Below are 24,740 nucleotides of genomic sequence, written 5' to 3'. Positions count from 1 at the left end.
GGGATTGAACTATGAGGCACACTATGCCGATGCTCCCTAGAGTTTAGAATAATAGGTGATCTCATGGCAAGATACAAAATCTTTCCAAGGATTTTAGATGCAGGGATGGTGATTTCCCAGGCTCGGATGTCTGGAACTGGAAGTCCTGATACCAAAGTGAAGAATTCATCATTCAGTGCTAAAGTTTCTTCACCAGAAGAGAGTGAATGCGTGGAATTTGCTATCCAGGGCAGCTGTGGAGGCTGGGTGGCCGAGTACATTTAAGCCAAGGATGCACAAATTGTAAATGATTTATCAAAGGATACAAAGTTAGTTCAGGAAAGTGTCACCAAGGTGAAAGATCAGCCTTGATCTTATTAAATAGTGGAGCAGACGCGAGGTGCCAAAAGACCTCCACCTCCAAAGTCTACAATTCTCTCCCACCTTGATTTCCAAGCATGAGACCCAGAACAGGGGCTAAAACAAATTCAAGATGTCATCGGTTTTCCCATTTTTCTCTATTGATAAGCAGAAACAAGTGTTTCCTCGTTGCTTTTGCTTTTATTCTGCTTTAATTATTTGCTTTAATAATCATGAAAGCCATCGAGCAATGGGAATAGACATTAGATCTGATGGTTATTATATCCATCTGTATACTTCTGATGTTCCTGCCATTCAGCTTTCATATGAGATTCCGTGTTGTGGACTGTCTTGTAATTATGCGGCCAAAGGACTGGAAATTTCACAGGTTTTTCCTGATTTTTCCATTCTTAGGAAGGGATTTAGAGAATCCCAAGAGAAATGACAAACACCATATTGTCTGAACCCATGTACACATTGAAATCTCAGCATGTGTCAGCTTCACTAACATATTTCATGTGGTGGCATTGCACAAGTGCAGAAACACAGTTTACAGCAAGTGTTTGGTTATTCGGCGTTTGCATAAGCTGTGAAATTCCTTCCTGACTGTGAAACATAGGGACAGAAATGGTGTAGAATTGAACCTTACAATGCTCATTGATTCTAATAACCTAAGGTAGGTAAGTATCCTATGATTCCCTGAAACGGATTCGTCTATTAAAAATCTTGAGTTGATTCTGGCAACTAATTAAATCTTTGCTAACTCACATAACTGAGAAATAGTATTGAAAAGTATTATTTTGTCTATGATAAAATCGCTTGCTATAAAAAGTTCTGCTCCGTAGCATCAACCCCATGTATCGTGTGGAACAAACATGGAAAAATCGCTGTGAAAAATCTGCTGTTCCATAAGTTGAACTCAGTACAATAAATTAACAAAATGTAGGTAATGTATTCAATTAAAACAATAATTGGATTCATTTAGATAACTTTACGATAAAAAATACAATTACGGTAGAAATGTTTATTGGTGCATTCCTGACATTAGTCAACAGGACTGTTCTGAAATGTACTGTACAGGCAGATTCAAAAGTAACCTTCCAAATTAGATGAATATTTGAAAGAAGACTTTTGCAGGATGGTGATATTAGATACTGCAATTGCTGGAATCCTGAGCAAAAAAAACAAAGTGTTGGAGGAACTTAGCTGTTCAGACAGCATCTGTGGAGAAAAATGAACACAGGACTTTTCAGGCAGGTCCCTTCTTCAGATGGAATGTCCCCAACCACTGTTCTTTATGTCTCCTCCAGCATTTTGTATTTTTGCTTGACATATGCAGGATAATGTGTTAAGAGCAGTGCCTGGCATTAATTCAGTATCTTTCTTAATGTGCTACGATTGGTTTGATGGGGCAGGGATGGGATAACTTGTCTGTGACATATAAATTAAGATGCCTTTCATTCTTGAAACATTCAATACTTCACCCTTATGCTAACCTATACATTGTTATAAACAAACATTTGGGAGATGTAGAAACAAGGAACAGCAGATGCTGGTTTATAAAAAAAGTGCTGGAGTAACTCAGCGGATCAGGCAACATCTCTGAAGAACATGTATAGTTGATGTTTTGGGTCAGGACCCTTCTTCGATTCTGAAAAAGGGTCCTGATCTGAAACACCACCTATCCATATCCTCCAGAGATGCTGCCTGACTTGCTGAATTACTCCAGCACTTTGTGCTTTTTTTAATGTACTTTTGGGAGAGTGGAGGAATATTCTGCCATCTGATCCATGCTACTTCTCAGTCGAGTAATCTTGTAAGCCCCATTCCCCCTTGTAGCCCATTCGCTCTAATGTGCCCATTAACTTACTTTAGTTGCCTTTTACTCACTCAAGGGTTAATATACAGAGGTCAGTTAACCTGCCAGCTCATCTGTGGGACGTGGGAAAAATCCAAAGCTCCCGGTAGAGACCCACACAATTACAGGAATAATGTGTAAACTCCACACAGGTCCATGCAGGTCAAGTTCCAACTGGAGCTATGAGGCTGCAGCATTAATTACTGTGTCGCTGTGCTCCCCAGCCTTGCATCTGTTTGTTTTTGTTAGTGTGGATGGTCAGATTGCAATCAATTGCATTGTGTGAATTGAAGTGGTATTTTATCTGTTATGACATTGAATTTTTGAATTTTATTTATTACATCTTACAGGGAAATGGGGAAACCCGCCGGCAATTATTACGCACTGGGAGAAAGCATCTGACAATTGCTTGGTCCGATAGATGGTACAAGAACTAGCCACTGGGCCCAACAAATGAGAAATGCGGAATAAAGCCACAAAACGCTGAAGTGACTCAGTGGGTCAGGCAGCATCTCTGGGGAAAAGGAATAGGTGACGCTTCGGATCGAGACCCTTCCTCAGATTGAGACTCAGAAAATGTCCATATCCCTTCATTATCACCTCCTCCACACCCAACAATGGACCATTTTGGGCTCCTTAGCCATCAGTGCCAGCTCTGTATGTTTTCATACCTCTAGTTTCTCTCTCCCCTGACTCTCACTCAGTCTGAGGAAGGTTTTCGACTCGAAGTTGCACCTATTCCTTTTCTCCAGAGATGCTACCTGACCCACTGAGTTATTCCAGCATTTTGTGTCTATCTTCAGTGTAAACCGACATCTGCAATTCCTTACTACACAATGAGATACGCCTTTGGTTTAATACCCAGAATTTGCTGTGTTAGCTGATCTCAAATATGGCAATTGCGGATAAACATAACTAATTTTATCATTTTTGTCCACCATTTCACACAAGGGCACAAATTATGTGTATGTGTGTGTGGGTCTCAGTTACTAAATGTAGTGCATGTGCTAGACTGTAGAAAGCCCACAAATGACTAGTTGTCTTGCGGTATACTAACGTATTTGTAATGCTGAAAAAGAGTTTACTCTGGTGGAAACTCCTGGAAGATTACTAGGGCATCACTCCATGACAAGATGGAATCAGGCAAATAATGATGCTGGGTTACAGCACGATTTAAGGCCTTCTTACAGCAGCTACAGATTTTTCTAAGCCAAAGGATTCCTCAAGTTACTGGGGCCCATCAAGTTATTGGCATGTATTAAATGAATCATAATGGTTTACATTATAAAACTGTCAAATCATAAATTTAATTTATTTACATTAATAACATCTGAATAACATACCACAAACCTAAAGAATAAAAAAAATGCACATCAACCACATTTTAGTAGCTTATCAACATTTTGTATTTGTGCACGTTTAAAGACAGGAAAGCTATAGGTAATTTGTTTTCGTCCTATGGCATTATTTTCAATGTTTTAAACTGTCGTTCAACTATAAGTTTTCTCTTTGGATTCCATATCTCGTTGTGGATATGGAATCCAAAGAGAAAACTTATAGTTGAACGACAGTTTAAAACATTGTCTTGATGGGATTAATGATTTTGAGATAACCTTTTATTTTCTCAAAATCATCAAATCTCAGTCATTTCATTAAATAAATTTTGGTACTAAAATTCTAGTCACAAAGATTAGCCAATCTGTTAAATTTGCACGTGTATTTTTTCTATTCCTGAAGTATTGAAGGAATCAAATATTTGATTAAATCAAATGGTCTCAACACCGCCATTATGAAGTTAGTTTCTACAATGGTTATTGGTATATTCTTGCGCTGCCATGCCAGTGCAGCCTGTTCTGATGACCAGTGTTGCAATGCTAATTTTTTAGGTGCCAGAGTCATCACTGGTGCCAAAGCAGCCGCTGTTAAATTCCCCACTAGTTAAAATTCCCCGGTTTGTTTTGGGGGGTTTTTACGGAGGTGCCGGTGAGCTCCGGCAGCACTGCACCCCTGCTGATGACTGTATACATATATGTTTTCTAAAGCCAAAGCATGCAAAGACACAGGCGGAAATGAAAGACAAATGGAGTTGCTGGAAACCAATTGGAAAGACATGGTTAAACAAAAAGAGAGCTTCATACAACCAATGGCACTTCCAATTACAGCCTCTGGCTATGAAGCTGTATATTTTGCTGTTTCTCTGATGGGCCTTTTAATTGTAGATGAGGATGGATTTTCTTCCTATCTGAAGAATGGTCTTGACCTGAAATGTCATCTGTTCCTTTCCTTCCACAGGTTCTGCCTTATCTGGTGAATTCCTCTCGCACTTTATTTTTTGCTCAGGCTTCCAGTATTTGCAGACTCTTGCGTATGACCAACCTGTTATATTTGCATTAGTTTATTATTGTCATGTCTGCTGAGATACAGTGCAACACTTTGGTTTTTGTCCTTTTCAGGTAGATCAAACCATACATGAGTTCAATCATACCAGACGTGGGCACAACAGGTAGTGCCAAAAGAGAAAAGAAACAGCTGCAGAGTATAGTGTTTCAGCTACAGAAATTGTGTAGGTTTTAAAAAAGCACCAGAGCTGCAGCAAAGTAAATTGTAAGATCGGGAAAACATCCTTCGCATATGAGAAGTCCGTTCATGAGTCCAATAACAGCAAGGAAGAAGCTCTTCTTGAAACTGATTGTACAGTACATCTTTGAAGCTTTTTATGTGTATTATGTGTCCAATGAGAGAGGGAAGAAGAGGCATTGACTGGGGTGTGAATGATCCTTGATTATGTTGGCTGCTTTCCCCAGGCAGCATGAAGTATAGATGGAGTGGATGAGTGGGAGGTTGGTTTGTGTGATGTACTGTGCTGCATTCACACTTCTGCAAATTCTTGCAGTCTTATTGCAAGCTCATATAATTTGGGCAGCGCAGTGGTTTGGCTGTTGGAGCTGCTACCTCACAGTGCCAGATTTACAGGTTCAATCGTGTGGATGCTATCCGTGTGGTGTTTGCACATTCTCCCTCTGACTGCGTGGGTTTCCTCCAGGTGTTCCGGTTTCTTCCCACATCCCAAAATCGGCAAGATGGTAGCTTTTCTGTGGCACTGGGATGACAGTGGTCTTCTTAAAGCAGGTGGGAATTTCAGAAAGGAATAGTGAGAGGTTACAGACACCCGTGAATATTCCTGCCAGCTGATCCACACAGGTCTTGAGGATGTGGCCGGGGACTCCAATTGGGCCAGTTTCTTTCCACTGATTCACTCTCAGGGAAGGCAGATCTTATATCTGTAATAGTCACCGTGGGTACAGGTACAACTGAGGCTGTTGTGGCGAAAGAAGCGTGCATAGCGTGCATAGAATGCATGAATCTCACCGGGGTTGGGTATGTTGTTACCAACAATGCTGCCCTATTTCATATTGTAGCCAGTTATGGCACGCAGACTTTGCCATAATGGACAGGTATACATGTTGTTGCCTCGGGGCTCTAGTTTGGTCTGGAATTACCTCTTGGTATCCTTGATGGCTGTGCAAAGATCGTAAAAAATCGTTTTATGATCTTTTTTGTACTGCTCAGGATTGTTTGACTTAAATGCCCAGACTTGGGCTTCACCTTGGAATGGGTCTACGGTACATGTTTGTTTCTTTAAAATAAGTGCAAGTCATTGATAATTATGTGTTAAAACATTCATCCTTCCACTGAGACTCTGGGAAATCCACTGTATACTTATTTCTAGTCCAACAAACAGCTTTTCACATCTTCTCTGTTTTCTGTTACTTAGTTGATTTTTATATCCATGCTGCTATAACTCACTCTGCCCTTTTGGCTTTAATCTGGATTCAGTATTTTATCAAATAGTTTGAAAGAAAATCAGCAATTTCATTTCCTTGACTGAGCCTCTGTGTTATCATCCTTGTTACCAAATTTAAACCATTCTGTATTTCGCTGAGACAAGGAGGTTAGCCAGGCATAATTTTTCAGATGTTTCTGGGGATTTATTTCAATACTTTAAATAAGCTTGATGTTAAATCACTGGGACAGTGAAATTCTGAAAACGACTGCCCGATAGCCTCCACTGCACCTCCATTCCAAACTCCACCCCAGTGACCAGTGAATTCCTTACCAGGACAGATAAAGGTTCATAAATCTTTGTTTTGATGAATTGGACTTTTACAGCAGTGTTCACCAGCCATTTAAAATGACTTCACAAATCCATCACACAACTGGCACTGCCTTAGATTGGTCTTGTAGACTTACGTTTTAAGCCATGGTTAGTTTCTTCAAGTTCTGAAATGGAATAACATTCAATACTGAATTAGAATATACTTACTGTATGAGAAGATAACTGCAGATGCTGGTACAAATCGAAGGTATTTATTCACAAAATGCTGGAGTAACTCAGCAGGTCAGGCAGCATCTCGGGAGAGAAGGAATGGGTGACGTTTCGGGTCGAGACCCTTCTTCAGACTGATGTCAGGGGGGCGGGACAAAGGAAGGATATAGGTGGAGACAGGAAGATAGAGGGAGATCTGGGAAGGAGGAGGGGATGGGAGGGACAGAGGAACTATCTAAAATTGGAGAAGTCGATGTTCATACCACTGGGCTGCAAACTGCCCAGGCGAAATATGAGGTGCTGTTCCTCCAATTTCCGGTGGGCCTCACTATGGCACTGGAGGAGGCCCATGACAGAAAGGTCAGACTGGGAATGGGAGGGGGAGTTGAAGTGCTCGGCCACCGGGAGATCAGTTTGGTTAATGCGGACCGAGCGCAGGTGTTCAGCGAAGCGATCGTTGAGCCTGCGCTTGGTTTCGCCGATGTAAATAAGTTGACATCTAGAGCAGCGGATGCAATAGATGAGGTTGGAGGAGGTGCAGGTGAACCTTTGTCTCACCTGGAAAGACTGTTTGGGTCCTTGGATGGAGTTGAGGGGGGAGGTAAAGGGACAGGTGTTGCATCTCGTGCGGTTGCAGGGGAAAGTGCCCGGGGTTGGGGTGGTTTGGGTAGGAAGGGACGAGTGGACCAGGGAGTTATGGAGGGAACGGTCTCTGCGGAACGCAGAGAGGGGAGGGGAGGGGAAGACATGGCCAGTGGTGGGGTCCCGTTGTAGGTGTAGGTGGTGGATGATTTGTTGGATCCACTGGCTGGTGGGGTGGAAGGTGAGAACGAGGGGGATTCTGTCCTTGTTGCGAGTGGGGGGAGGGGGAGCAAGAGCGGAGCTGCAGGATGTAGAAGAGACCCTAGTGAGAGCCTCATCTATAATGGAGGAGGGGAAGCCCCGTTTCCTGAAGAAACTGTATGAGATGCTGTCCAGCTCTTCGATTTGATACTTAAAACAGGCCTTCGTTATCAACAGGGGAGAACACTGGACATTCTTGGTCAGTTTATCATTTTACAATTATATAAATTACACAGATCACTGAGTGTGAAATAAAGTTTGCAAGCCGAGGTCATGTAAGAAACGGAGGAAAGAGGGAGACGATTTAAACCATTCAGCAATTTAGTTCTGACAGAACATCTATCGTGTGTTAACAAAACCTAACTTTCAGGGGATTTAAATTTTGAGTTCAACTTCTACCGGAATTTAATCGATTTTACAAAAGCTTTCAAGTTCTCCCTGCAGCAGTTTCTTAAACACCTGTACGTTTTGCACTTTTTTTGACAGCTGAGTGCTTTATTGCATTGTAGCAATGATAGGCATCGATTTGATAAAAGGTTAAACCTGGGTTTTGTTTTGTTTGCAAACACACAGCGATTAATTACATGACAAGACATCACCATGTCACTTACGCACAGCGCCGCCCTTGGAAAAGGACGAGGCACGTTGCCTGTGGCTGCAGTTTGCAAACAAAAGAATGGGTTGTCACAATTCATTCATTTTTTGGGGGAACGCATCCGAGCAGAATCTGAGAATCGAGCGGCGTCCCAGCGAAGCAAGCAGCTACATCTAAGAAAGCACGAGATTGCATTCGGCTGCGAAACTATTTTGCTGATAATCTCAACGAAACGTGTTTCAGAAACATGCCAGGGATAGAGTGAACTGTCGTCCAAACATAAGATAGGCACAAAATGTTGGAGTAACTCAGCGGGACAGGCAGACAGAGAGTCAGGGGAGAGGGAGATTGGAGATATGTGGACGGGTAAGGTGTGAAAACGACAGATCAAAGCATACAATGGTTAATGAAATGTAGAATGGATCATTGTTAGCTGTGGGGAAGGTGACAAGGAGACAAACAATCAGTAAAATTAATCAGGACAGTGAAACTTGTCGGAGAACTAGGGTGGGGGAGGACGGAGAGAGAGAGAGAAGAAGCAAGGCTTACTTGAAGTTAGAGAAATCAATATCCATACCGAAGAAAGCTGGAGTAACTCAGCGTGTTAGAGAGCATCTCTGGAGAAAAGTAATAGGTGACTTTCCTGGTGGAGACCCTTCCCCAGACTATTCCTGCCGTTGGAATGGGTGATATTTCGGGTCGAGACCCTTCTTCAGGCTGGGTTGCTTTGAAGTATATGGTTCATACCTAGTTTACTTTTTGTTAAAATACATTTATGTTTGAGAGAGGTACCCCTGTTTTAGCAGTTATGTAACAGGGAAAGACAAGTGGGGGGAGGAGAGAGAGAGAGAGAGAGCATGGCAGAGAAGGATAAAGTTATGAATATTGATTCATTCTACTCCAGCGGTATGGATATCGATTTATCCAACTTCAAGTAACCCTTGCTTTCCCTCTCACTTCCCTCTCACTCCTTCACACTTTTCCGACTAGCCTGACTGTCCCCTGATTACATTGGATCTCTGATGTTAGACACAAAAAGCTGGAGTAAATCAGCGGGACAGGCAGCACCTCTGGAGAGGAATGGGTGACGTTTCGGGTCGAGACCCTTCTTCAGACACCCTTCTTCTGAAGAAGGGCCTCGGCCCGAAACGTCACCCATTCCTTCTCTCCAGAGATGCTGCCTGTCCCGCTGAGTTACTCCAGCTTTTTGTGTCTATCATCGGTTTAAACCAGCATCTGCAGTTCCTTCCTACACATTGCATCTCTGTTTGCTTTCTTGTCACCTTCTCCGAGCTAACAATGGTCTATTCTACATTTTCCTTGATCCACATCTCTTTTGATCTCTTGCACTTCCTTATCTCCGTAACTCCCTTTCCCCTGACGCTCAGCCGGGAGAAGGGTCCCGACCCGAAACGTCCACCCACCCATCCATTCATTCCTTGTGTGCAGAGGTGCTGCCTGTCCCGCTGAGTTACTCCAGCATCTCGCGTCTATCCTCGGGTGAAGGGCAGCCCCGTGCGCTCTCTCCCCGGGACCTCGCTCCATTCACTCCATTGTTGCGTCTCCGCCGTATGCAGATGAGCCGGCGGGCTGGAGCCAATGGGGTGGCGAGCGGTGGGGGTGGGGGCGGGGCCCGGCGGCCGGGTACATGAGCGTGGTTCCCGAGCACGGCCAGGGTTGCAACGCTGTGAGTGTGGATGGGCGGCGGCGAGGCGGCAGCTCCAGCAGCAGCAGCAGCAGCTCCAGCTCCAGCTCGCTCTCACACTCACTCACTCTCTCTCTCTCTCTCTCTCTCACACTCTCACACTCTCACTCCCTCTCTCTCTCTCTCTCTCTCTCCCCCTCCCCCTCTCTCTCTCTTTCCCAGCATGTGACAGCACCCGGCTGCTCTGCTACTTCTCATCCTCGCTTTTAACACTCGGAGGGTCAAAGCCAAAAAAGTCAACCCACGTCCGCGACCTGATAGGCGCTTGACTGAGAGTGCAGCAATGCAAACATTGGTCTCACTGCCCACCTACATTCAGGTGTACAGGGCAAAGCGAGGAGATTTCTAAAGAAAGCAAATCTTGTTTTCAATCAGCTTCCTGGGGAGGCAGAGAAAGAAAAAAAAAAAGGAACTTGTTTGTTGTACTTGTGTCCCGGACTTAAAAGAAGAACCAGAACTGGTTATCTGGACTTTAAGCATTTTGGTGATAGCCAAGAATTGGTGTGCTTTAACTAGGACGAGTGTGATCTCCCTCCCACCCAAATCCTCACTGATTCTCATGACTGTCAGTGACAGCTTGATGGATGCTTGAAAGGAAATCAATATCTGGCGTTGTATGCGGCGCCGTCTGTTGGATCATCTCGCCTGTTGTGGTCGAACGATCCGAAGCTATTCGGTGACAAGATAATTCATTTGGTTTGGCTGCATTCGTTCACAACCCGGAACCTCCTACGGTGGTGATAGAAAAGGCGCTGTTGATACGTGTTATTGTCTGGGAACTGGTCTCGGTGAGTTTGCAGGGACTGTTGCAACCGCTGTTCTGCAAATCTCCGCACAACCAAAGCACTGGGGCAGAAAGAAAAAGAAAGTTGGGAGAAGAGGAGGTCGGTGGCGCTCGGAAAGCGGATCTTGAAAAGAACATTTCATTTCATTCATCTTCGGCTTTCGTTTTTAAACGTTCCGTGTGCGTGTGTTTTATTATAACTCGAACTTCACCCCCTCTCGATGGCAGTGATGAGTGGCTATAGATTTTGGGGGATTTTCCTGCGGTTTCTCCTTGTGATCGGGACGAGCACTTGGGAAGAAGTTGCCGGGCAAGTTTGCCCGAATCGCTGTACCTGTGCCGGGACGGCCGTGGATTGCCATGGGCTGGGGCTGCGTTCAGTTCCCAAAAGCATTCCCAGGAATATCGAGAGGCTGTAAGTATAACCCCCCTCTGGCAGCAACCGTTCCTAGTCTTTAATCTTGCATTTATACACGCTGTACTTCTGGATTTCGCCCCTCGTTGACCCAGTGCACGGTGCTGTGGCGCTCCCCCTGCAGATTAGCTGCGGTGCACGGGTGCTTATCTGTCTGTCCCTTTCACCGTGTGAAGCGGACTCGACTCACTTAACGCAAGAGACCCCGCACGGGTCAATGGAGCCGGCGACTTTAAACATTTGTGGATGCGTCTGGATTTTAGCGCTTTCTTTTTTTATTCGCACGGGAGTATATTGTCATTATACGGTGTCAGGTTTGGACACCACAAGAAGCAGCTTCCAACCTGCTAGGCTGGGAGTTTGCAACACCAGAGAGCCGGGACGATAATGAATTGTTCTGTTTGATCCACCATCCAACACCTGGGGGATGTGTGGAATAAGAGCCAATTGCAATGCCTTTGAACACAGACTTATTATTTGCTAACCGTCACGCTCGGTAGAATAAATTAGCAGCCGGGAAACATTTTGATCATTTTCCCTTTATTACACATCTGGCTGAAATGATCACCCGGAACGGGACAGTTTTAATTGCCGAGCAGGGACAAGTTTACAGTTCCTTGGAGACGATGAAGTTGTTTCGCGGTCATCCCAACTTGTCCAGCGATTTATTTTTTTAATGTTGGATCGGAACCCCTTATCGGGGCTGGTTGCTAAAATAAAACATATATTTGCAGCTGATTGCAGAAGGAAGAGCGCGGCCCATAGTCACACTCCTCTGCACCAGCAGAGCTGCTCAATGCCGTCTATTCCTCGCAGTTACTGCTGAGCGGGGACTTGACTCGGATCGCACAGCGGTGTGCCTGCCCTGTGTGCAAGTCTGCGGGTCTTGTGCAAGTCCCCGAGTTGGTTTGAAAGAATTGTGCGCTTATTGAGCTTAGTTAGCGAGTGCATAAGTGGTCTCAGATGCTTGAAGGGATTAAATTTCAAGGGTCTGCTGTGCTGTCAAAGACCACATTTGAACGCAGCAGACAACCGCACACTTTTCTGTGAATACTGATTTTTATTTTTTTCGGGTTGGTTGTTTTTGAAACAATTTTAATAAATTCTAATCTCATAAACGTTCAGAATGCAGCAAATTCAGGCGTGTTTATATTAGCAGAGGTCGCCAGTTGATAATGATCAGATTAATAAGCACCTCCAGCCTCATGTTTTCCACGTTCTGCAACTTGCGCCAAGCGATTCATCTCTGTCCGCCTTCCCAATCTTGCCCGAAACGTGCGTCCTGGACCACTGCCCGCCTTCTTGCCCCGGCTAAATAACAGCGATAGCAAAAGCCCGTGAGAAGCGCAGGTCAGATTGCAGATTTTCTTCCCCGCTGCTAATTATGCTGCAATCGTTATTTATGATCTCTTTAAAAAATAAAATGCATGCAGAGACAAAAAGGATAAAATTACCTGCCGGGCAAATATTTTCAACATTCGGCATTTCGGATGGGTGCGCGGTTTTTGGGGCGTGGGCAGGCACCTCCTGGTTTTATCAGTGTACTCGACAAACCGAAAAATGGCTCAAGTGTCGCTGAGTGAAATATCAATAACCGGGCCCAGATCTGGCCTTTGGGTTACACTCCTGTCGCGTTGTCTCTCCCTGTTTTATTGTCAGCCACTTTGACATTGTTTCTTTTTCAGGGATTTGAATGGGAACAACATCACAAGAATCACCAAATCAGCCTTTTCAGGATTAAGACATATGCGAGTTCTGTAAGTCCAGATCTTTCTTTTTGCACGATCTGATTACATTTCTGCTGCTATTCTTGCTTCCAGGTGTTCAATTTCTGCCATCATTTCGTTTTGTTTTGTAAATTGCAGCTAGTTATTTAATACAACTTTTAACAGTCCCTTGTGAATGAAGTGCAGGAGCGCGGTGTTGTTGGAATTAGTACAAGGCCGAGTCAGCAAAGAGTATATCCCACGGCATTGGACCCAAACATATTCACCCCTGAGTGCTGCGAATTAGGATGGGATGTATGTCATGCAAAAAATCTTGCTACAGGAAAGCCCGATTCAGTTGCATGCTGTTTGATGATTTAATATTAGTGTGACAGTACACTTGGCAAGCTCATCTGGCCCACACGGAGCCTTTCTTTGACATTTTTTTTGTTGCAGTGGTTAGTTGTAATGGATAATAGAATACAACAGCTTTAGAGAAGCAGGATAACAAAACAATACCACTCAACAGAGCTTCAGAGACACAGCCAGTATTGTACTTCAAATGCCATCAGTCTCAAAGATCTGAACAATAGTTCTGCTTAAATCAGAAATGTCAATATTCTTTTTTTTTGTGAGCACATTCACATATTTGAACATGAGCATGTAGGTACGAAAACTTCCTAATTTGCCCACTGGCCAGGTGAAATCTCTCAGAAACATTACAGTAGATGCTGTATGCAGTTTCTATTACTCAAAGTATTGGTGAGCTTGACATTCCAGAACACATTCAACACGAAGCTTCCTCATGCAGCCTGTCTGTTTTCCAGCTACTGTAACTTCAAAGTGCACTTTGTGGTAAATGCTTTGGTTTCATTCTTTTACGTCCTGTGGTTTTAAACACCAAAGCATGTTTCTGGGGATGTTTTTAAAAATGTTTTATTGCTAAAGAGACCTTCCCCTCCCCCCACCGCATATTTGTGTTCAGTTCCACACATGTAACTGGATGGGTTTCAGGTGTCAGTGGCAGGCAGAGCAAATTGGATGTGAAATCTCAAACTCCGGTACGATATGCTGTGAAAAAAAGACAAGCCGGCCCAGTCTGCTGCTCATGTTTGAAATGCACTCATTCGAGGTGTTAATGGCTGTCTGCTTGTTCGTTGCATTAAGATGCCATGGCTTCAATTTTCTGTCATCTGCTTCACAGACAGCTCATGGAAAACCAAGTAACTACTATCGAACGGGGAGCTTTTCAGGATCTAAAGGAGCTGGAGAGACTGTAAGTATTGTCAGTACCCGAACTTTAGTGCAACTTCCCAGTGAACTCAGAACTCTAGCCATTTGTATCACCACATCAGGAAGTGAAAACAATATTTCACTCTGTTATCACATTTATGTTCTTTCTTCATTTTGCTTTGGTACCAGATTCCTCCAGTATCAATCATGTTGCAATATTATTATAATGGAGCCATATTGTCATAAAGGGTAAATTAAATGTGAAATATTGAAATTTAATGTTTAAAATATTTTTGCATACTTAGCTGTTTATAAAGTGTTAAAATAGAATTTCCAAGATCCACTGTTTGTGGTTCTGTGATTGAATTTGCATCAATTTTATGCACATGCATACTGTGCAGATTTTCACAAAATCAATATTAATTTGTATATATGCAGCGCTTAGCTTGGTGGCCAGACAGGTGCAATGCTCCAGCAATTCCTCCCAAAATTCTACTTTCCTCTTCCATTTCATCTGCTTTGGTCACCTGTCCTATTATTCCTAGCTGTACATTTTTTCATCTGATGGCACACTTCACAAGAGTTTTAGGAAATTTTACTCTGTTGCAATTGCTGTATAAATATAAGTGGTTGTTGGCATTGTGAATAGAAAAAATTAAATTTGTACAATGGTTAATACTGTGCACTTTCTCAGACTAAATCGTCAGGCAACGACTTGTCATGATATCATTTGTATGCCAAATCACACGATGGAAATATCCAGAAATAATACTACATTGTTCTTTAAATCTATGTCAATATATTGCAGTAGATTCCATGGGATGTTACTCTTGTGGTTCAGGGAATGGATTATTATATTAGGATTACTTATAATATTTACTTTCTTGATGAGGCTATTGAGCACCGTATTTGTCAATGCATTGGACAGGGGATCAAAATGGGGCAACAAAGAGAGGTTCATGGAGGAAATGCCACTACTTGAGGCCGAAGCATCTTGGATAAGGGCACCAAGCTAACCACTGCATGTATGCAAGTGAGAGCTAACGATCTAGGACCATTCAAGGCAGGGATTGAGGCATCGAGGTGTAAGGACTGTTGGTATTTCTTGGGGTGTATTTGCCAGCTTTAAACCAGTTTATTCCAAGTACATTATTTTGCTGTCTTATCAGGGTATAATTATCTCATTTAGGCACATTTTGTTTATTATCATTTTTTCATCTGTCGAGGTGTATTTAGCCTAGATTTAAAGTATGCTTTAGTTTGAACTTGATGACACTATCAATCCCTATCTCAGGGCATTTACTCAATTTTACTGATGTATTTCCCTCATTTAGCCCCTTTCGGGATATTAACTAAGGTTATCATCAGGGCACGTATGTTGGTCGAGGTTTGCTCCAGTTCAGGTAAATTTACAAAATTTAGCCCCAGTCCAAGACTTTGATTTCCTGAGCCTGGGTCTAAACATATTTACCCAATTTGGATGCAGACTGGTTGTCATTACCTAGCTTGACATGGACTTGGGAGTATTAGCACAATGTTTCCTTGCACTGGGGTTTTTATGTTGGTAAGAATACTTGGTATGTGAAGGAGTATTAGGACGTAGATGAATGTGATACTGTCAATGAAGAAGGGTGTCAGCATGGCTGCAACTGACGATCTTCCAGGGATGTGTAGCCAGAAGTAGAGAGGTGGATATTTTGACGGTGAATATTTTATGTGTAAATTATGAGATAATATTTTAAATGCACAAACTATTGTTGCAACTGGAAATAGGCTTACAATATTTCTCAGCTGTTGAATGTATGGTGAGATTCAATGGTGAACACTCAGAACAGAATAAAGACATTGTCTCTAGCATTTTTATTTACAACTATGAGCTCACAGTACGCCTCTCAATGAAGTATATTTGTAGTACAGTGACTGATGTAAGGCGGCAGACAATTTGCTCACAGCAAGGTTCCACAAACAGCATTAACGCAAAAATCAGACGTTTTCTAATTGAAATTTGCTGAGGGATAAATCCTGGGTAGGGCAGTGTCTGAAATGCTCCAGAAAGTTTGCAATGAAACTTGGAGAGGATTTCTGTGGGGGTCTCCTTTCATGGAAATCATGGCAATAGCTGTGCCTGTTCTGTCCGATTTTCCACTGACTATTTGATGGAAGCCTTGTAGAAGTTCCAAATATTTCTGTGCGAGACATATGTATAACACTGATTGTGATCAATGAAAGTGTGTGAATCACAGTGAAAAGTAGACATAAGAACTGCAGATGCTGGAATCTTGAGCAAAGTACACAAAGTGCTGGAGTAACTCAGCAGGTCAGGCAACATATCTCGAGAACACGGATAAGCAATGTATTGGGTCAGGACTGATTGTGGTCGGGGATGGGGGGTGGGGTGGGGGGAGCTGGAGGAGAGATGAAGGGCGGGACAAAGCCGAACCAATGATAGGTGGATGCATGTGAGTGAGCTTGATTACAGATGGATGGATAAAGGCCAGAGGTGAAAAGGCTGTGAGATGAGAAGAGAGTGATGTGAATTGAGGAAAGAGGAAGGGATGCGGGTGGAAGGGGAATGGGAGGAGTTAGATAGTGTGTGAGATGTGCTGTACATCAAGCTGGGGCACAGGGAAGAGGAGGAGGACGAGTGGGGGAGGTGAAGAAAAGGGGAGGGGGGAGTGGGTATGTTGGTCAGTTACCTAATATTTGACAATTCAACGTTATAACCATTGGTTTCTAAGCTACCCAAGCAGAATCTGAGGTGGATGTTCCTCCAGATTGCATGTGGCCTTACTCTAGCAATGGAGAAGCTCAGGAACAGAGAGATCAGTATGGGAAGGATAGTTACAATTCTCCTCCATTCCCAGTCCCCCACAGCAGGTTGCTGTGCAGACATTAGCCCTATTTAGAAACTTGTCTTTCTTGTACGGAAATATAGCTGTACCAATGCGGTTTATCAGTGTGTTTCCATCAGCAAGGTTTGTTACACAAACTATGGAACATGATCAAACCAAACTGAATTTTGTTTTGTTCAAACGATTATTATATTGTTACTTAGGCAATTTCCTAGTTATTACAGTATTTCTAGTTATTAAGAATATTACATCAGTATGTCAAATGTGTTGAGAAAATATATCAGAAGATATTAAAAACAAATAACTTGTTTCATCTGTCCTGAACTGCTCAATAATTATAGTTCATCTAATAACATACTTTTGCTTACCCTTTTTGTAAGACTACACGGAATGAAAACTGAAATGGTACTTGCTGTTCATAACCTCAGCTGAAGCTTGATCCAAATTCATGTAGTACAGATGAGGCTTGACGAATGCACGTTCCTGTCAGAAATGGATGTGTCTTCATTCATAGCACCTCGGGAAACTCCAGCATACTAATTGTCTCCCCTGAACCAGAACCCACCATCCCACATGAATGCACCGAATATTAGCTTAGAAATGCAATTGCCTCTGTAAGAGTGGTGTTTTCTATTGGCGTTCAATGCCTAGTTTGCTTCACATTGGCTGCCTTAATGGTTGACAGTGATCTCAAGCCAGCAGGGGCCAGCCCGTAGTGCGAGAGATCAGGCTTCACTTCAGCTGTGGAATGTGATTCGGCTCCGAGCCCCCTCTAGTCAGTCACAGCTGTCAGCCCCAAAGCAAATATTTCATATTTGTTAGGAATAAGCTGCATAAATTCCCATTGTCAGGGGCTGTCAAGTCAACCTGACATGAAGACTTTGTTATCTGACAAGCAATTTATCTTTAAGTGCCTGTGGAATCTGCAAGAATGTTCCCTTAAAGTTTGTATTAACCTGTAAATGAATTTCCCGTCATATTCCTTTCCCTTCACTTTGAGAAAGAAACAAATTGAATTTTGCTTTCCAGAGATGCGTTGTAAAGGCACGCGGAGTTTGGTTTGCTTACCTGCAAAGCCTGCGCGAAACATGGGGGAGATGTTCCCACCACTCCTTTCCAAAGCAGATTCCCTGACCTTGACTGTGACATCAGGGGTAGGGTGCAGAGAGCAGGCTAGACAGTTCCCCACAGGAGGGAGGGAACCTCTGCAGGAAGGTCAACTCTTATTAGCAGCCCCTGCAAAGTGGATGAGGAGATTTATTGCTTACTAGATAGACTAAGTGGGGCCCAAACCACTCCTGCATTGGTGCAGCACCCTCTCCACCCCCACTCCCTCCGCCCCCACTCCCTCCGCCCCCACTCCCTCCGCCCCCACTCCCTCCGTCCCCACTCCCTCCGCCCCCACTCCCTCCGCCCCCACTCCCTCCGCCCCCACTCCCTCCGCCCCCACTCCCTCCGCCCCCACTCCCTCCGCCCCCACTCCCTCCGCCCCCACTCCCTCCGCCCCCACTCCCTCCGCCCCCACTCCCTCCGCCCCCACTCCCTCCGCCCCCACTCCCTCCGCCCCCACTCCCTCCGCCCCCACTCCCTCCGCCCCCACTCCCTCCGCCCCCACTCCCTCCGCCCCCACTCCCTCCGCCCCCACACCCTCCGCCCCCACACCCTCCGCCCCCACACCCTCCGCCCCCACACCCTCCGCCCCCACACCCTCCGCCCCCACACCCTCCGCCCCCACACCCTCCGCCCCCACACCCTCCCCCCCCACACCCTCCCCCCCCACTCCCTCCGCCCCCACTCCCTCCGCCCCCACTCCCTCCGCCCCCACTCCCTCCGCCCCCACTCCCTCCGCCCCCACTCCCTCCGCCCCCACTCCCTCCGCCCCCACTCCCTCCGCCCCCACTCCCTCCGCCCCCACTCCCTCCGCCCCCACTCCCTCCGCCCCCACTCCCTCCGCCCCCACTCCCTCCGCCCCCACTCCCTCCGCCCCCACTCCCTCCGCCCCCACTCCCTCCGCCCCCACTCCCTCCGCCCCCACTCCCTCCGCCCCCACTCCCTCCGCCCCCACTCCCTCCGCCCCCACTCCCTCCGCCCCCACTCCCTCCGCCCCCACTCCCTCCGCCCCCACTCCCTCCGCCCCCACTCCCTCCGCCCCCACTCCCTCCGCCCCCACTCCCTCCGCCCCCACTCCCTCCGCCCCCACTCCCTCCGCCCCCACTCCCTCCGCCCCACTCCCTCCGCCCCCACTCCCTCCGCCCCACTCCCTCCTCCCCACTCCCTCCTCCCCCACTCCCTCCTCCCCCACTCCCTCCTCCCCCACTCCCTCCTCCCCCACTCCCTCCGCCCCCACTCCCTCCGCTGTCCCTGCCCGCCGTCCCCGCCCCCCCTCTCCCTCGGCTCCCCACGCCTCCCTCCCCCCCCTTCGCCCCCACCCCTCTCCCACCGAGGGTTGCCTCTCCTCCAATGGTGCAGCACTCCCTCCTCCCCCACTCCCTCCTCCCCCACTCCCTCCTCCCCCACTCCCTCCTCCCCACTCCCTCCTCCCCACTCCCTCCTCCCCACTCCCTCCTCCCCACTCCCTCCTCCCCACTCCCTCCTCCCCACTCCCTCCTCCCCACTCCCTCCTCCCCACTCCCTCCTCCCCACTCCCTCCTCCCCACTCCTTCCTCCCCACTCCTTCCTCCCCACTCCTTCCTCCCCCACTCCTTCCTCCCCCACTCCTTCCTCCCCCACTCCTTCCTCCCCCACTCCCTCCGCCCCCACTCCCTCCGCCCCCACTCCCTCCGCCCCCACTCCCTCCGCCCCCACTCCCTCCGCCCCCACACCCTCCGCCCCCACACCCTCCGCCCCCACACCCTCCGCCCCCACTCCCTCCGCCCCCACTCCCTCCGCCCCCACTCCCTCCGCCCCCACTCCCTCCGCCCCCACTCCCTCCGCCCCCACTCCCTCCGCCCCCACTCCCTCCGCCCCCACTCCCTCCGCCCCCACTCCCCTCCGCCCCCCCTCCTCCCTCCCGCCCCCACTCCCTCCGCCCCCACTCCCTCCGCCCCCACACTCCCTCCGCCCCACTCCCCTCCCGCCCCCACTCCCTCCGCCCCCACTCCCTCCGCCCCCCACTCCCTCCGCCCCCACTCCCTCCGCCCCCACTCCCTCCGCCCCCACTCCCTCCGCCCTTTCCCCACTCCCTCCGCCCCCACTCCCCTCCGCCCCCCACTCCCTCCGCCCCCACTTCCCTCCGCCCCCACTTCCCTCCGCCCCCACTCCCTCCGCCCCACTCCCTCCTCCCCCACTCCCTCCTCCTCCCCCACTCCCTCCTCCCCCACTCCCTCCGCCCCCACTCCCTCCGCTGTCCCTGCCCGCCGTCCCCGCCCCCCCTCTCCCTCGGCTCCCCACGCCTCCCTCCCCCCCCTTCGCCCCCACCCCTCTCCCACCGAGGGTTTGCCTCTCCTCCAATGGTGCAGCACTCCCTCCTCCCCCACTCCCTCCTCCCCCACTCCCTCCTCCCCACTCCCTCCTCCCCACTCCCTCCTCCCCACTCCCTCCTCCCCACTCCCTCCTCCCCACTCCCTCCTCCCCACTCCTTCCTCCCCACTCCTTCCTCCCCCACTCCTTCCTCCCCCACTCCTTCCTCCCCACTCCTTCCTCCCCCACTCCTTCCTCCCCCACTCCTTCCTCCCCCCACTCCTTCCTCCCCCACTCCTTCCTCCCCCACTCCCTCCTCCCCACTCCCCTCCTCCCCCACTCCCTCCTCCCCACTCCCTCCTCCCCCACTCCCTCCTCCCCACTCCCTCCTCCCCCACTCCCTCCTCCCCCACTCCCTCCTCCCCCACTCCCTCCTCCCCCACTCCCTCCTCCCCCACTCCCTCCTCCCCCACTCCCTCCTCCCCCACTCCCTCCTCCCCCACTCCCTCCTCCCCCACTCCCTCCTCCCCCACTCCCTCCTCCCCCACTCCCTCCTCCCCCCACTCCCTCCCTCCCCCACTGCCTCCTCCCTCCTCCCCCACTCCCTCCTCCCCACTCCCTCCTCCCCCACTCCCTCCTCCCCCACTCCCTCCTCCCCCCCACTCCCTCCTCCCCCACTCCCTCCTCCCCCACTCCCTCCTCCCCCACTCCCTCCTCCCCCTCCCTCCTCCCCCACTCCCTCCTCCCCCACTCCCCTCCTCCCCCCACTCCCTCCTCCCCCCTCCCCCCCCACTTCCCTCCTCCCCCCACTCCCTCATCCCCCCACTCCCTCATCCCCCACTCCCTCATCCTCCCCTTCCCCTACAGGGAGCAACCCGCGGTTGCTGTAGCAACCCGCCTCCCGGCTCGGGCGACCACCATTGGGAGAGTTCTGTCCCGGCCCAGTGCGGGGATGTTTCAGTGGTAGACGGCGGTGACTCTCCCACTGTTGCTGAGCCGCTAGACTGGGCGGAGTGGGGAAGGCTCTGAGCCAGCCAAGGAGAGGAGGGGGGACGGGGGAGCCGAGGGCAGGCCCAGCGCCAGGGCCAGGCCTCGGCCTCCACCTCCACCAATGCCCAGCCTCACCGCTGCTGCTGCTGCTGCTGTTGCCGCCTTTCCCCTTGGCCCACCTCAGGCTCGCGGTTACCCGGTCACGTCCAGGCCCAGGCTCTAGCTGCTTCCGCCGGCACCAGGCCTGGCCCTCCCGCCCCCAAGAGACAGGCGGCCGAGCCCTGCTCAACGGGCCCCAACTTCGCAGTCGTGGACGCGTTTGTTCTGCACATGCGCGGATGCGGCGGCCATCTTATGTAAGTACCAGGTCAACGGAGCCCCAACTGCGCATGCACGGTTTTTTAAACTTTAAAATGTGATTAACTTTAAAAATATAACATCAATTTCAATGAAACTTCTTCCATAGGACCACGGGACGGCGATGAGTAAGGTGGGCCTAAAATTGGCACGTTATCGTGTACCGTTTTGGCTGTAGTTCAGGAACAAGCGAACAAACAAGTGTTTTAGTTTATAGATTTCAGAAATCAAGAATAGTGTCCTTACCAGTCATGTTAAAACAATGGTATATTCTGATTCTATTTTGGAGACAGAGTGAGGGAGCAAATAGCATCTCAGCAGTTCATCTATCTTTTTTTTAATCTGACGTAGAATATAGAACTATACAGGAACAGGCCCTCTGGCCATTGTGTCTGTGCTGAGCATGATGCCAAGACCAACTATATCCACTTATAGAGCAATACAAAAGTAAGTCCTTCGTGCCGGATATTGTGCAGTGATCAGAACGTAGGCCTAGTTTATTCTTTGGCACTGGGTTGACAATGGGCTGCAGTTCTGTTGTCAACTTTGGCAATACATTTAGGTTCAATTATGGCTGAGAGAAGTAGGATCAAAATGGCAGGATGGTGATGAGTGTGGGAGAGTAGCAGGTTACTGTATGATAATACAATAAAAGAAATAATTCAATAAAAGTATCATGGGTCTGGAAGTATCAGATCTTTAATGTCACAGTGTTGCTCAATTGATGAAAACAGTAAGACTCTGTGTCCACTAGCCAATAGTCATTCTGGGCCAGAATAATATTGTTCAAGCCTGCTCTGTGTTTTTTTACTTTGGATTGCTCCTGTGTATATAATGAACATCCTTTTATCATTCTCCCCTGTGCATCACCCATGTTATCACAGCAGGTTATTAAAGAGGACATCAAAAGGAAAGTCATCTGAGGCAACTTCATTTATTGACAAGTGTATTTGTTTCACTTAAATATCGTTCAGGATACACCTGGTCTTTTGCAACTTTATTTTTCTAAAAGCAGTTTTAATTGTTCTTCACCCACCCCACACATTGTCATTTTGGAACCATGTTTGAGTGCATTTTCATTGAATCATACAGCAGTCTAAACTATAGCGCCGATAGTCCACCAAGTTCATGCTTGCCATCAGTTACCCATCAACACTACTTCCATTTACCATTGATCTATAGGCTTCTATGGTTTAGCAATTCAAGTGCTTGTCTGAATACTTATTGCATGCTGTGAGAGCACCTGTCTCCACCATCTACTCAGGCTGTGTTTAAGATTCCAGCCACCCTCCAGTTGAAAGAAAAAAAATCTTCCTCCTGAGCCCTTCGAAATCTCATCCACCTTGTCCTGAATGTTTGCCCTCCTTGAAGCTGACATCTGTTATGGGGAACAGCTTTCCACTGTCTGTACTCTCATAATTTTTATATCCCAATTAGGTCATCTTGCTATCCTCCCCCACGCCAAGAAAAACATAGCCTGTTAGTCCTTCCTCATGAGTGAAATTATCCATCCTAGACAACATTCTGGTGAATCTCCTTTGCACCTCTCTACTGCAAACATATCCTTCCTACAGTGCGATGACCAGGGCAGTGTTCAGTTCTCCAACTGTTGCCTAAAGTGTTTTATAAAGCTGGTGCATTGTCTATCTGCTGATATATTCTTTGCCCTGGCTAATGAAGCCTAGTAGCCCATGTTCCTTTTCCACTATCTTATCTAGTTGTGCTGCCACTGTCAGGATCATTGGATTTGTACAACAAGGTCTCTCTATTCCTGTTCTTCAGTGCTCTCTAGAGGCCCACAATTCATTATGTATGTCCTACCCTCATTAGTTCTTCCAAAGTGTATCACCTCACATTTATCCAAATTAATTACTATAAAGCACAGAAAGAATCTGGAATCTCGTCCTACAGCTGCTTTGCTGCATGTGTGCTTCTAGCTAGTTTACCTTGATAAATGTGGTCATTCTGAATATCCGAGCCAAGTATGAATTGTGTCACCTAACGATCACGTGCAAATGTTTAGCAGCAGGGATCCTAGGAAGGCATAAAAGAATGGAGACACTAGGAAATGTAGATGCTGGAATCTTGAGCAAAACACGGTGCTAGAGTAACTCAGTGTGTCGGGCAGCATCTGTGGAGGGAACAGACAGGTGAGATTTCTGATCAGAACCCTTCTTCAGACTGATTGTAGGAGGGGAGTAAAAGCCGCAAAAGAGCAGTGGGGTGTGGGACAAAGTCTGGCAAGTGATAAGTAGATTAGAGCTGGAGAGCTGAGAAGTAGTAACGAAGGGGATCTCACAGAACTCTCATTAGAGAGAGAACTTCTTCAAAGTAGTTATATGTAGAAGAGATCTTGCAGTGGATGGAATGCATGGAGTTGCAGCCTGAATGCAGGTTTATTCCGGTCCGATCAGTAGAATGAGGTAAAGGTAAACGGGATTTCCCTTGGGTATTGGAAAATTGTCGTTAATTTTCCCCCACGTGATACAAAAGCAAATGAAGGATGGCAAGAACCTGATGTCAGTGTTCGTTCCTTATTTTCTGTTGTATAGCCTCCATGCTTCCAGTAAAGTGCTACTCCTTTATTGGGAGGCTTGTCACCTTCAGTTCTGTCTTCAGTGCCATCAGAGGAGTTGTTGGCGGGGATTCACATCCCAGAGCCTACCTGCACCGTGCATTGGTTTTGAAGCAAGTTGCAGAAGGTTATCTCGTGCTGGACGTGCAGTTAATAAAATAATTAAATGCACAAAATTAATTTTTTTAAACATTAGATGCAAATAATAATTTAATATTTAAGGTATCCATCTCTGTTTGGAGGTATTCCGTAAGGTTCATCATAATGATCTTGTGACTCCAGCTACCTCACCCAGTCAAACAGCTTTTGTCCCCTGGTAGACACAAAATGCTGGAGTAACTCAGCGGGTCAGGCAGCATCTCAGGCGAGAAGGGGTGACGTTTCGGGTCGAGACCATTCTTAAGACTGTTGTCAGGGGAGGGGGCGGGACAAACATAGGATGTAGTTGGAGACAGGAAGACTAGTAGGGGCACTGGGAAGGGGGTGGGGATAGAGAGGGGAAGCAGGGACTACCTGAAGTGGGAGAAGTCAATGTTCAAACCGCTTGGGTGTAAACTGCCCAAGCGAAATAAGGACCTCATATTTCTCTTGCACCTCTGCAATTAACACAGAGTATTTCAAATTCAATGGAGAAATAATGCGCTGGTGTTTAATTTGGGCTCCTTGTGGGTTTCCTTCTGGATACGTGCAGCAGGCCCTGGAAAACTGATCTTTAATTCTCGGGAGATTCAGGGAATTCTTGACAACCCATAAGACGCTTTC

The 24,740-nt window shown here is 47.5% G+C and overlaps 1 protein-coding gene across 3 annotated transcripts in view; it reads left to right on the top strand.

Annotated features, from left to right (window-relative positions):
• Window positions 1-9,663: 9,663 nt before the first annotated feature.
• slit2 (slit homolog 2 (Drosophila)) overlaps window positions 9,664-24,740 on the top strand; it is a 392,618-nt gene continuing 377,541 nt past the window's right edge. For 2 of the 3 annotated variants that reach the window (XM_078400644.1, XM_078400653.1), the window contains exons 1-3: window positions 9,664-10,866; window positions 12,552-12,623; window positions 13,777-13,848. In XM_078400644.1, the coding sequence (XP_078256770.1) occupies window positions 10,673-10,866; window positions 12,552-12,623; window positions 13,777-13,848 (338 nt within the window). In that variant the 5' untranslated portion in view covers window positions 9,664-10,672. The remainder of the gene's footprint in view (window positions 10,867-12,551; window positions 12,624-13,776; window positions 13,849-24,740) is intronic. The other variant, XM_078400635.1, reaches the window with a different exon arrangement.

This window comes from Rhinoraja longicauda, chromosome 1 (genome assembly GCF_053455715.1).
Source record: "Rhinoraja longicauda isolate Sanriku21f chromosome 1, sRhiLon1.1, whole genome shotgun sequence".
Lineage (NCBI taxonomy): Eukaryota > Metazoa > Chordata > Chondrichthyes > Rajiformes > Arhynchobatidae > Rhinoraja > Rhinoraja longicauda.
This window is presented reverse-complemented; position numbering and strand designations above follow the sequence as displayed.